Consider the following 14,470-nt stretch of genomic DNA (forward strand, 5'->3'; position numbering starts at 1 on the left):
GGGTGCCGGGTTTAGTATCACTTTAAGATGTAACACTGGTCTATTATATGATGATTCAATTTGATTCCTTGGAAGTTTTATGTTTATTTATATATGTTTATTTATACATATTTCCTGTCCCCCCCATAGCTGAAGTATAAGGAAAAGTACCAGACTCAGATGAAGGGTCATTATGATGGCATAGGGATCGACCGGCGCATGATGCATGCCATGAAGGCCGGGAATCTTGCCAGCAATGTGAGTATATTAACTGCCAACCACAAGTCAATCTGATTATTATATGTTGCAGCTTTATGAACACACAGATATCTGACAACAATCTCATATTAAATGGCTGGAAAGCCATTAGGATGGCTGGTTCATTTTTTCCAATACAGGAGGTGGACTCCTGAAATCATCAATGGTCCCAGGACAGGGATGGGTGATGCTTCAGAGGTGAGCTCTACCTTGGGATAAGCATCACTTCTGGGAATATGGCAGATGCTGCTTCTGGCCTGGATGGGAATCTCGCCTACTACCATGCTCACAAGTAGTGATGGACGAACTTCCGACGGGACGTTTCGCGAACGCGAAATGCGAACGGACCCAAACGTTCGCGAAACCGACCGTTCGCCGCGGGCCCCATTGACTTCAATGGGAGGCGAACTTTGCAAACCTTCATGTCGAATTTGCGGCCACGTGGTAATTATTAGGGGGTAAAACGTAGTCCCACCATCTGGACAATGACATAATACATGTATGAGGTGAATTTGGGATCGATAACTACAAGCATTTTTATTTTATTTGGGAAATTGTTCTAACAATTCAGGACTATGGAGCTAATGAAGGCAATGGAGGAGAGGGAAGGTCAGGGACCAGGGTAGGCAAAGAAGAGGGTGCAGGAGATGATCACCAGCAGCGTGACATACCGGAATGACACATGCACCGTGATAGAGGCATCTGACAGCAGCACCGTAATACAGAGCACTGACAGCAGCACCGTGACATACAGCGCTGACAGCAGCACCGTGACATACAGCGCTGACAGCAGCACCGTGACATACAGCGCTGACAGCAGCACCGTGACATACAGCGCTGACAGCAGCACCGTGACATACAGCGCTGACAGCAGCACCGTGACATACAGCGCTGACAGCAGCACCGTGACATACAGCGCTGACAGCAGCACCGTGACATACAGCGCTGACAGCAGCACCGTGACATACAGCGCTGACAGCAGCACCGTGACATACAGCACTGACAGCAGCACCGTAAGCAGCCCCAGGAGGAAGTCAGCACAGCACAGGGATGGTGTGATCCCCTCATAATAAGAACCCCCAGGAGGAAGTCAGCACAGCACAGGGATAGTGTGATCCCTTCATAATAAGAACCCCCAGGAGGAAGTCAGCACAGCACAGGGATATCATAAGCAGCCCCAGTAGAAATATGACACCGCTCAACCTCTTCAAAGAGGAGGGTAGGGGCATATAGTACGGTGTGCTTTTTTGGGTCAAGGAAGTGAGCCAAATGAATTAAGAAGGTCTGTGTGCTTGATTAAAAAAATAGTTTATAGACATATACATGGTCTACTGGTCACATGTGTTGAATTCCTCCGAGATCCATGCCTCATTCATTTTTAGAAATGTGAGGTAGTTAACACTGTGGTGAGCTAGGCGAGTACGCTTATCGGTCACAATCCCCCCTGCTGCGCTGAACGTCCTTTCGGACAGGACACTGGATGAGGGGCAAGCCAACAGTTCGATTGCAAATTGGGCAAGCTCTGGCCAGAGGTCAAGCCTGCCCACCCAGTAGTCTAGGGGTTCATCACTCCTCAGAGCGTCCACATCGGCCGTTAACCCAATGTAGTCGGACACCTGACGGTCTAGGCGTTCCCTGATGCTGGATCCGGATGACACCTGTCGATGGGTCGGCTGAAAGAATGACCTCATATCCGAAGTCACCAACACATCTTCAAACCGGCCTCTTCTTGCAGGCGCTGTTGGATTGGTACCCGCAAATCCTTCTCTGGGAGTGGGAATTGCTCCTCTGCCAGCGCACGCAAAAGCAGAATGCAGCATTTCTCGAAGCAAGGCCTGGAAGTGCTGCATTCTGACAGCCCTCTGCGACGGCGGTAACATTTCCGCCATTTTGTGTTTGTACCGGGGGTCTAAGTACGTTGCCACCCAGTACTGGTCCTTGACCCTCATGCTTTTTATACGGGGGTCCCTATTAAAACACTGGAGCATGAAGGCCCCCATTTGCACTAAAGTGGAAGCGGTGTGGTGGCCTGGCTCCTGCTCATCATCCAGGATAATGTCGTCCTCTTCATTCTCCTCTCCCCATCCTCGCACAACAGGGATCCCAGAAAGGTTTAAAGCATGCTCTTCTTGCTCCTGCTCATCCGCCCCGGCACCATCCTCCTCTGACTCCTCATCAGACTCCTGTTGTTGACTTGTCTCAGATAGAGTAGCCCCCCCTGGGAATTCATCCAGCATTGCGACTTCCTCATCTTCCCGCTCCTGCTCCTCCACAGCCTGATCAATGACACGACGCAATGCACGCTCCAGAAAGAAGGCATAAGGTACCATGTCACTGATGGCGCCATGGCTGCGACTGACCAGTTTGGTGATCTCCTCAAATGGCCGCAGAAGTCTGCATGTGTCGCGCATGAGCAGCCACTGGCGCGGTGAAAAAAAACCCAGCTCCCCAGAACCGTTTCTTTCGCAGAGTTCATACAGGTAGACGTTAACTGCACGTTTCTGCTGGAGCAGCCTATCAAGCATATAGAAGGTTGAGTTCCATCGCGTCGGGCAATCGCAAATAAGACGTCTGACCGGCAGATGGTGTCGCCGCTGAATGTCAGCAAGGCGAGCCATGGCCGTGTAAGATCTTCTGAAATGGGCCGAGATTTTCCTTGCCTGCCGCAAGATGTCCTGGACCCCAGGGTATTTGACAAGGAATCGCTGCACGACCAAGTTTAAGACGTGTGCCATGCACGGCACGTGCGTGATTTTGCCCTGTTTCAATGCGCTAAGCAGATTGGCACCGTTGTCACACACCACTTTACCAACTGTCAAATTGAGCGGTGTTAGCCACTCATCTGCCTGTGAACGCAAAGCTGAAAGGAGTGCCGGGCCAGTGTGGCTCTTTGCTTCCAGGCACAACAGACGCAGCACGGCATGGCAACGTCTCACCTGGCATGTGGAATAGGTTCTGGGGAGCTTGGGCGGTGCAGTGGAAGAGACGCTAGCAGCGGAAAAGGAGGAGGCAGCTGAGGAGGAGAGGGAGGAGGATGGAGTAGGAGGAGGAGAAGAAGAGTCAGGCCTGCATGCAATCCGTGGCGGTAAAACCAAATCTACACGGGTGCCACGGGTTACATGCTTGACGGCCGTCAGAAGGTTCACCCAGTGGGCAGTAAAACTGATATACCTTCCCTGCCCGTGTTTGCTAGACCACGTGTCTGTGGTCAGATGTATCTTGGCACCGACACTGTGTGCCAGAGATACATTCACTTGCCGCTGAACATGGCCATATAGCTCTGGGATGCCCTTCTCTGAGAAATACTTCCTTCCTGGGACCTTCCATTGTGGTGTTCCAATGGCCACAAATTTGCGAAAGGCCTCCGAGTCCACCAGTTTATATGGCAGTAGTTGGCGGGCTATGAGTTCTGACAAGCCAGCCGCCAACCGTTGGGCAAGAGGGTTATCCGGCATCATCATTTTTTTACGCTCAAACATTAGGCCCACGGAAGCCTGCCTTTTTGCAGAAAAATGTGAGCTTGGCGTGATGGAAGGTGGAGTGGAGGACAATTGTGAGGAGAGAGGAGAAGGAGAAGTAGAAGACGAGGCTGGACGGTGAGAGCCTGCAGTGTGGCTTTGTGTGTTCCGTTGCTCCCACTGGGCTCGGTGATGGCTGCTCATGTGCCTTCTTAAGGCGGTCGTCCCTAGGTGAGTATTGGGCTTACCGCGACTAACGCGTTGACTGCAAAGATTGCAGATGGCAACGCTATTGTCAGCAGCGGACACGTTAAAAAAAGCCCACACTGCGGAGCCATGTGCCGGTGTCCTGGGAGCGCCAGATGTGACCGTACATGGTCGATGACTCGCTCCTGATACATTTGCAGTCTGCTTTGTCCCTGCTGTGCAATGTAAGTCATTGCTGCTTCTCCTCCCTATCTGCTGGTCCATATCTCCCTCTGAACTCCCCTCCTCTTCCTCTCTTGTGGGCACCCACGTGACATCACTAGACACGTCATCATCAACGTCACCTTCCCCACCGCTATAAGTAGAGATCTCGGAGTAGGCAGCAACACCGGAGACCAACCTCCTCCTTGGGCTGATCTGGGTACTGGCGTCAGACTGCTGAGTAGCGCTTGTTGCTACCTCCTCTTCCTGATCCAATACCAAGAGTGGCTGCGCATCAGAAATGTCCTCTTGATATGGATCGGAAAATAATTCCAGTGACTCAAGCGGAAGGTATGTGGTGGTGGTGGTGGTGGTCGTGTTGTTGGTGGTAGTGTCTTTGGGGGTGCACATAGCAGAGAGTGAAGAAGAGGGTGCAGATCGAGAGGATGAGGAGGGTGCAGAAGAGTAAGGCTGAGCGAGCCACTCAACCAAGTCTGGTGCATCCTTTAAAGTAATTGAACGCACCTTCTGCAACTTCCCACTTTGGCTCAAGCCTGTTGCTCCTGCCCTACCCCTACCACCCCTGCGGAAGGGCCTGCCTCTTCCTCTGCATGTCATTTTTTAAATGACCCTGTGACAAAACTCTTAGTCCCTATACCGCTGAAGGACTGCTGCAGTATAGGTGAGCGGTCAGCAGTGGTGCACGTCAACCCTATCTATTGTGGACCGATAGCGGTCCTTACAGAACAGCAGACTGTATCGCACTCAAGCCTATGTACCGTAGCACCCTATACCAAGTTACCAGTCCTTATAAGAACTTTTGTGGACCAAGCAGGTTGTGTATTAGTGTTTAGCAGACTGTACGTCAGTCCCTATACCGCTGAAGGACTGCTGCAGTATAGGGCAGCGGTCAGCAGTGGTGCACGTCAACCCTATCTATTGTGGACCGATAGCGGTCCTTACAGAACAGCAGACTGTATCGCACTCAAGCCTATGTACCGTAGCACCCTATACCAAGTTACCAGTCCTTATAAGAACTTTTGTGGACCAAGCAGGTTGTGTATTAGTGTTTAGCAGACTGTACGTCAGTCCCTATACCGCTGAAGGACTGCTGCAGTATAGGGCAGCGGTCAGCAGTGGTGCACGTCAACCCTATCTATTGTGGACCGATAGCGGTCCTTACAGAACAGCAGACTGTATCGCACTCAAGCCTATGTACCGTAGCACCCTATACCAAGTTACCAGTCCTTATAAGAACTTTTGTGGACCAAGCAGGTTGTGTATTAGTGTTTAGCAGACTGTACGTCAGTCCCTATACCGCTGAAGGACTGCTGCAGTATAGGGCAGCGGTCAGCAGTGGTGCACGTCAACCCTATCTATTGTGGACCGATAGCGGTCCTTACAGAACAGCAGACTGTATCGCACTCAAGCCTATGTACCGTAGCACCCTATACCAAGTTACCAGTCCTTATAAGAACTTTTGTGGACCAAGCAGGTTGTGTATTAGTGTTTAGCAGACTGTACGTCAGTCCCTATACCGCTGAAGGACTGCTGCAGTATAGGGCAGCGGTCAGCAGTGGTGCACGTCAACCCTATCTATTGTGGACCGATAGCGGTCCTTACAGAACAGCAGACTGTATCGCACTCAAGCCTATGTACCGTAGCACCCTATACCAAGTTACCAGTCCTTATAAGAACTTTTGTGGACCAAGCAGGTTGTGTATTAGTGTTTAGCAGACTGTACGTCAGTCCCTATACCGCTGAAGGACTGCTGCAGTATAGGGCAGCGGTCAGCAGTGGTGCACGTCAACCCTATCTATTGTGGACCGATAGCGGTCCTTACAGAACAGCAGACTGTATCGCACTCAAGCCTATGTACCGTAGCACCCTATACCAAGTTACCAGTCCTTATAAGAACTTTTGTGGACCAAGCAGGTTGTGTATTAGTGTTTAGCAGACTGTACGTCAGTCCCTATACCGCTGAAGGACTGCTGCAGTATAGGGCAGCGGTCAGCAGTGGTGCACGTCAACCCTATCTATTGTGGACCGATAGCGGTCCTTACAGAACAGCAGACTGTATCGCACTCAAGCCTATGTACCGTAGCACCCTATACCAAGTTACCAGTCCTTATAAGAACTTTTGTGGAACAAGCAGGTTGTGTGTTAGTGATTAGCAGACTGTACGTCAGTCCCTATACCGCTGAAGGACTGCTGCAGTATAGGTGAGCGGTCAGCAGTGGTGCACGTCAACCCTATCTATTGTGGACCGATAGCGGTCCTTACAGAACAGCAGACTGTACCGCACTCAAGCCTATGTACCGTAGCACCCTATACCAAGTTACCAGTCCTTATAAGAACTTTTGTGGAACAAGCAGGTTGTGTGTTAGTGATTAGCAGACTGTACGTCAGTCCCTATACCGCTGAAGGACTGCTGCAGTATAGGTGAGCGGTCAGCAGTGGTGCACGTCAACCCTATCTATTGTGGACCGATAGCGGTCCTTACAGAACAGCAGACTGTACCGCACTCAAGCCTATGTACCGTAGCACCCTATACCAAGTTACCAGTCCTTATAAGAACTTTTGTGGAACAAGCAGGTTGTGTGTTAGTGATTAGCAGACTGTACGTCAGTCCCTATACCGCTGAAGGACTGCTGCAGTATAGGTGAGCGGTCAGCAGTGGTGCACGTCAACCCTATCTATTGTGGACCGATAGCGGTCCTTACAGAACAGCAGACTGTACCGCACTCAAGCCTATGTACCGTAGCACCCTATACCAAGTTACCAGTCCTTATAAGAACTTTTGTGGACCAAGCAGGTTGTGTATTAGTGTTTAGCAGACTGTACGTCAGTCCCTATACCGCTGAAGGACTGCTGCAGTATAGGGCAGCGGTCAGCAGTGGTGCACGTCAACCCTATCTATTGTGGACCGATAGCGGTCCTTACAGAACAGCAGACTGTACCGCACTCAAGCCTATGTACCGTAGCACCCTATACCAAGTTACCAGTCCTTATAAGAACTTTTGTGGACCAAGCAGGTTGTGTATTAGTGTTTAGCAGACTGTACGTCAGTCCCTATACCGCTGAAGGACTGCTGCAGTATAGGGCAGCGGTCAGCAGTGGTGCACGTCAACCCTATCTATTGTGGACCGATAGCGGTCCTTACAGAACAGCAGACTGTACCGCACTCAAGCCTATGTACCGTAGCACCCTATACCAAGTTACCAGTCCTTATAAGAACTTTTGTGGACCAAGCAGCTTGTGTATTAGTGTTTAGCAGACTGTACGTCAGTCCCTATACCGCTGAAGGACTGCTGCAGTATAGGGCAGCGGTCAGCAGTGGTGCACGTCAACCCTATCTATTGTGGACCGATAGCGGTCCTTACAGAACAGCAGACTGTACCGCACTCAAGCCTATGTACCGTAGCACCCTATACCAAGTTACCAGTCCTTATAAGAACTTTTGTGGAACAAGCAGGTTGTGTGTTAGTGATTAGCAGACTGTACGTCAGTCCCTATACCGCTGAAGGACTGCTGCAGTATAGGGCAGCGGTCAGCAGTGGTGCACGTCAACCCTATCTATTGTGGACCGATAGCGGTCCTTACAGAACAGCAGACTGTACCGCACTCAAGCCTATGTACCGTAGCACCCTATACCAAGTTACCAGTCCTTATAAGAACTTTTGTGGAACAAGCAGGTTGTGTATTAGTGTTTAGCAGACTGTACGTCAGTCCCTATACCGCTGAAGGACTGCTGCAGTATAGGGCAGCGGTCAGCAGTGGTGCACGTCAACCCTATCTATTGTGGACCGATAGCGGTCCTTACAGAACAGCAGACTGTACCGCACTCAAGCCTATGTACCGTAGCACCCTATACCAAGTTACCAGTCCTTATAAGAACTTTTGTGGACCAAGCAGGTTGTGTATTAGTGTTTAGCAGACTGTACGTCAGTCCCTATACCGCTGAAGGACTGCTGCAGTATAGGGCAGCGGTCAGCAGTGGTGCACGTCAACCCTATCTATTGTGGACCGATAGCGGTCCTTACAGAACAGCAGACTGTACCGCACTCAAGCCTATGTACCGTAGCACCCTATACCAAGTTACCAGTCCTTATAAGAACTTTTGTGGAACAAGCAGGTTGTGTGTTAGTGATTAGCAGACTGTACGTCAGTCCCTATACCGCTGAAGGACTGCTGCAGTATAGGGCAGCGGTCAGCAGTGGTGCACGTCAACCCTATCTATTGTGGACCGATAGCGGTGCTTACAGAACAGCAGACTGTACCGCACTCAAGCCTATGTACCGTAGCACCCTATACCAAGTTACCAGTCCTTATAAGAACTTTTGTGGAACAAGCAGGTTGTGTATTAGTGTTTAGCAGACTGTACGTCAGTCCCTATACCGCTGAAGGACTGCTGCAGTATAGGGCAGCGGTCAGCAGTGGTGCACGTCAACCCTATCTATTGTGGACCGATAGCGGTCCTTACAGAACAGCAGACTGTACCGCACTCAAGCCTATGTACCGTAGCACCCTATACCAAGTTACCAGTCCTTATAAGAACTTTTGTGGACCAAGCAGGTTGTGTATTAGTGTTTAGCAGACTGTACGTCAGTCCCTATACCGCTGAAGGACTGCTGCAGTATAGGGCAGCGGTCAGCAGTGGTGCACGTCAACCCTATCTATTGTGGACCGATAGCGGTCCTTACAGAACAGCAGACTGTACCGCACTCAAGCCTATGTACCGTAGCACCCTATACCAAGTTACCAGTCCTTATAAGAACTTTTGTGGAACAAGCAGGTTGTGTGTTAGTGATTAGCAGACTGTACGTCAGTCCCTATACCGCTGAAGGACTGCTGCAGTATAGGGCAGCGGTCAGCAGTGGTGCACGTCAACCCTATCTATTGTGGACCGATAGCGGTCCTTACAGAACAGCAGACTGTACCGCACTCAAGCCTATGTACCGTAGCACCCTATACCAAGTTACCAGTCCTTATAAGAACTTTTGTGGAACAAGTGAGTTGTGAATGTTTAGCAGACTGCAGCAGAAGGGCAGCAGTCAAGTATAATATCCTTTCTATATTTGGAAGAAAGAATATTATACATGTACAAGCCTATTACTGTACCACTGATACCAGTCCTGAAAAGAACCTTTGTGGAACTAATAATAACAGCAAGTCTTTAAAATTACCCTCACTGCCTGACAACACTGCTTCCTTCCTGTCCCTATACAAATTGGCAAAAAAAGAGAACGATTAGTGGTTACTGGAACAGCTCTTTTGTGGACCTTGATAGTAACAGCTAATGATGATGATGATGATGATGATGATGAAAGACTAATCTGGCTGTCCCTGTAGCATACACCGTCCTTTCCCTTTCTCTAAACTAACAAAAGACACTCAGGCTGCTGCAAGAATCAGCAGCACAGCAAACCTATCAACACCTAACACCTATACCAGTCCTGAAAAGAACTTTTGTGTACCAAATAGCTAGTGGTTTATCTCTCCCTACTCCACACAGGAACCTGTCCCTATCTTAACAGAAGAAAGAATGTAAAATGGCCACCGGATCGGGTGTATTTATAGGTTAGGGGGAATGTACAAGTGTCCATGTGCTGTCATGTCTCAATTGGCTGTCCTGTATCACATGATAAACGTGTCACCAAAGGTTAAAGTTCTTGTATACATTAAACACGTAAGTCCGCCGCGGCGAACAACGGAAAAAGGCGTTCGAACGTGCGGACCGCGAATGTCGGAAATTCGCCGCGAAACGACCGCCGGGCGAACCGTTCGGCCATCACTACTCACAAGTTCTCTAAAGCCGCGTACACACGTAGCCGTCTGTCCGACGTACTTAGTCTGGCGGACTTCCCGCCAGACTGTCCGTCGGACTTTCCGAACGGGCTACTTGCCCACACACGGCACTTTTTCAGCGGACTAATACGGCGTACTAAGTCCGCCGTACTATCCACCCTACTTTTGAAATGAACGGACTCGCCCACACACGCGGAGGAAAGTCCGCTCATTTCGAGCGCGTCTCCAGGTAGGCGGGGCCCGCGAAGGAGACGTCGCTGGCCCCGCCGCCTGGTATGGACTTAAAGGGGAACCCCAATGCCGGAAAAAATCGGCGTGGGGGTCCCCCCCAAAGTCCACAACAGACCCTTGTCCGAGCACGCTACCCGACCGGCCAGGAAAGGAGGGGCGAGCGAGCGCCCCCCCTCCTGAGCCGTACCAGGCCGCGTGCCCTCAACATGGGGGGTGCCTTGGGGAAGGGGGGGCCGCGCGGCCCCCCCACCCCAAAGCACCTTTCCCCCATGTTGATGAGGACAAGGGCCTCTTCCCGACAACCCTGGCCGTTGGTTGTCGGGGTCTGCGGGCGGGGGGCTTATCGGAATCCGGGAGCCCCCTTTAATAAGGGGACCCCTGGATACCGGCCCCCCACCCTATGTGAATGAGTATGGGGTACAATGTACCCCTACACATTCACCTGTAAAATAAAAGTACAAAAAAAACACAACACACGAGATAAAATACTTTATTGCACAGCTCCGGGGGTCTTCCGTCTTCGGGGGTCTTCTCGCCGGACTCCTCCGCTATCTTCTTGTAGCTCTTTTGCTAGCGGAGGAGTCCGGCTTTCTTCCTCGCCGCCGGCCTCTTCTTCCGACTTCGGGGGTCTTGTCCCCCTCTTCGGTTCTTCTGTCGGGCCACCGCGCCTTCTTATAGCTCTTTTACAGGCGGTGGCCCGGTCTTCTGACGCCGTCGCCGCCTTCCGTTCTTCTTCTTCTTCTTCTTCTTCTTCTTCTTCTTCTTCTTCTTCTCCAGGAGATGTTGACTCGACGATCTCTCCGGCCGCAATGCCAGGGACGCGCTGCGCTGCCACTTATATAGGGACAAGGGGCGGTGTCACATGGCTTTATGTCACATGAGGGCATGAGGGCACGCGGCCTGGTACGGCTCAGGAGGGGGGGCGCTCGCTCGCCCCTCCTTTCCTGGCCGGCCGGGTAGCGTGCTCGGACAAGGGTCTGTTGTGGACTTGGGGAGGATCCCCACGCCGATTTTTTTCGGCGTTGGGGTTCCCCTTTAAGTCCACACCAGGCGGCGGGGCCAGCGACGTCTCCTTCGCGGGCCCCGCCTACCTGGAGACCCGCTCGAAATGAGCGGACTTTTCTCCGGACGGGAAAAGTCCGCTCATTTTAAAATGACTGGCATACACACGGCCGGATTGTCCGCCGAAATGCGAGTCCGGCGGGAAGATTGGAGTGCAACACGGCATTCTAAGTCCGCCGTACTTTCGGGTCAAAAAAGTATGCCGGAGGCTACACACGGGGGGATTGTCCGGCGGACTTGAGTTTGCCGGACTTTTCCACCCGCTTGTTTGATCGTGTGTACGCGGCATAAGCGAGTCTTGTGATCCAGGCACTCCTGTCAGACAACACGGTCAGGTCCTAAAACAACAGAAGCACAGCTAGAACCATAGAGCTGCACACAAGTCATCACTTTACTGACTCCAACTCTTAGCATGTTCACATGTGCACAGCACTACACACATGTGCCTGTCCCTGCCATTTCCTGACGTCCGCTATACAGGAGGAGGCCTGATATCAAAACAGATTCTTATTTTTTATGATTTTAATACCTTCCAGAATTTTTGCTTTGAAACTGAACTACAGACATTCGCCACTCCCTAAGTGGGTTATAAAAAAATAAAACTAACCATGGCATCCAAAATATTCAGAAAATAAGATATAATTATGATAATTGGCATTTAGGGAGTGTCTGCTGGAGCAGAATAAAGAGCTTCAACACCCCGTCAGCAGACCGCTCCAACTCTTTAATTGTCTGTATTAATTCTGTTATCGCCCCCTTCAGGGGCCTGAAAGTATGGCTGCATTTTCAGCTTGTGTCTGTTTATGTACAATATATCATAATGCAACAAATGGCACTCCTGGATTGGCAAGTTACACGTGTATCTGTTCATTTCTATTGAAAGCTGTATGAGTGACTGTAACATGTGTGTCCTGCAGTTGTCCTACAAGTCAGACAAGAATGACATCACTGATGGCGAGTATTATTACCCGGCTACTCTCGCCCCGTCTTACCAGACCACCAAGAAGCTGGAGCCATTGAAGGATGTAAGTCCCAACGCATATCTGCTCTTAAAGATTCCCTTATAAGTGACACTTTCCAGCATGATAATATTGTCATAAATTCCATACACTGCCTTTGTTGAGAAAAAAAAATATGGCATCGGTCAGTCATAATTCTTAACATGTCGCAGTATAAAGGAACAGTATTATATTTTCAGAAAAGTTGCACTTTTTACCAATGCAAAAGCTGTCCTTGAACTCCAGTCCAGTGACTTTGCCTAGGCTGAGATGATGGCATCTGTCTGCTGCAGGCAGGAGGAAGCATTTCCTCAGTCTTCTCCAATGATTAGACTGCAACATTGTTGTAACTTTGTTGCAAGGTAAGAGGTTGTTTGTTTACATTCAGTTGTCAATTGGGAATTCCTGGCTGACAGCTGAATATTCCCAGCAAGGGGGAGTCATTGGTTGTTAGGATGTTGGTGGGTACTGGCTCCCTAAAGCTGTCCATAGATGAGTCTTTTTTTTTTTTGTTCCAACCAGCGGATTGGCTGATTTAGCCAAATTTTAATCCATGCATGGCCGACTTAACCAGGAGCCTTAAACATGAAGCTGTCACATTGAGCACTGGTAATAATACTCCATATGAGAATTAGGATTAACCACTTAAGGACAGGTGTCTTATCATATTGTGTCCCCCAGTGGATAGTGACCACTGTGGACTGCGCATGCACAGTACACAGCACACACAGATTCCGAAAATAGCCGAAGATGAACGGCGCCTGCACCGTGAGTCCAGGTTCTAGCCCCACCATCCAAGTGGACATAGAGTTAGAATATAAAAGAGCTGAGCGCAGCGAGGCCATGCCCAAAGCGTGGCGAGCGAAGCGAGGTGGTGAGGGACCCTCTAATATGAGCAGCCCTATGTCCACTTGGATGGTGGGGCTACCACCTCCACTCACGACGCAGGCGCCGTTCATCTTCAGAGATTTTCCGAAGATCCTTCTGCTCCGTACTGCGCAATCGCTGCGCTTGCGCAGTATGGGGCGGACAGTATCCGATGGCCGGACTGAATATGCCAGAACACCGGCCCTCCACAATGTACTGTGGATCTGCAACCTGTACAGGCAAATCAATTATTCTCTATGGAGTTGGTTCACATCTCCACTCCAAATCACCTGAAGCCAAATGCCTGAGATTTTTTTTGTAACTCAAATTGGACAGATTTGTGTGTTTTTGTCGCATTTTTATTCTTGTAGAAATTAACGAAAATGTGTGATTTGCACATTTTTGTGTGCTTTCATGTGTTTTTCACTCAAATGAAAAAAACATTTTTTTTTAAAATAATATGTGAATAAATGAATGTAAAATAAATACACAAATAAATAATAAGCATAATAAATAAATAAATAAATAATTAAGCAATAATAATAATTAATCCCTAACCTTAACCTTAATATATATTACATAAATTATTATTATTATTATTATTAATAATAATAATAATAATAATAATAATAACAACAATAATATTAATAAACCCCCAAACCTGAAAAAAATATTATTATTAATAATACTTATTATTATGTATTTATTATTATTATTATTATTATTATTGTTTATAATGATAATTCTTATTATGTATTTATTTAGTTTGTGTTAGTATTAGGGTGTTTATTTGTTATTATTTTACTATTTTAAAAAGTTAGAGGTTCGGGTTAGGGGTTCATTATTTATTTATTATTACATAGTATTATTTTATTGTATTTATTTATTTCTTTATGATTATTTTTTTACATTTATTTATTCATTTATTATTATTATTGTTACTAGTAGTAGTAGTAGTAGTAGTATTAACACCCTAACCCTAAAAAAATAAAAATAAATATTAATAGAACAATGAATAAAATATTAACCCCTAACCCAAACCCTAATCCTGACCCTAACCTTAACTCTGACCCCTTACCCTAACAAAATAAATAATAATAATAAAAATAAATTAATATTAATAATAAAAAAGGAAATAAAAGCTGATGAAAGAGCTAAAAAATCAGAAAAACCTAGCAACGAATGATGCAACAGATGATAGTTTTCTCTATTGGCTAATAAAAAAAGCCACAAAACACTGTATAAAAATGCACGAAATAACACCGGAAAAATGCTCAAAAACGCTATGCTGAGGTGTGAATGCTGCCTTATTGCTAATTAAAAAGGCCCACAGTAGAAATGTAAAATTGCTCTGCTCTATTGAGGGTGTAGAGGGCTGAACTAGTTAAAATACGGTACAGC

General features: G+C 48.3%; 1 protein-coding gene across 2 annotated transcripts in view; it reads left to right on the forward strand.

Annotated features, from left to right (window-relative positions):
- Positions 1-14,470, forward strand: part of NRAP (nebulin related anchoring protein) — a 137,986-nt gene that overhangs the window by 55,452 nt on the left and 68,064 nt on the right. For both annotated transcript variants that reach the window (XM_077454995.1, XM_077454996.1), the window contains 2 exons: positions 130-237; positions 12,122-12,229. In XM_077454995.1, the coding sequence (XP_077311121.1) occupies positions 130-237; positions 12,122-12,229 (216 nt within the window). The remainder of the gene's footprint in view (positions 1-129; positions 238-12,121; positions 12,230-14,470) is intronic.

Source organism: Lithobates pipiens, unplaced genomic scaffold, assembly GCF_037356315.1.
Source record: "Lithobates pipiens isolate NorthernLeopardFrog02 unplaced genomic scaffold, aLitPip1_a1.2 Scaffold_25, whole genome shotgun sequence".
In the NCBI taxonomy this organism is placed as follows: Eukaryota; Metazoa; Chordata; class Amphibia; order Anura; family Ranidae; genus Lithobates; species Lithobates pipiens.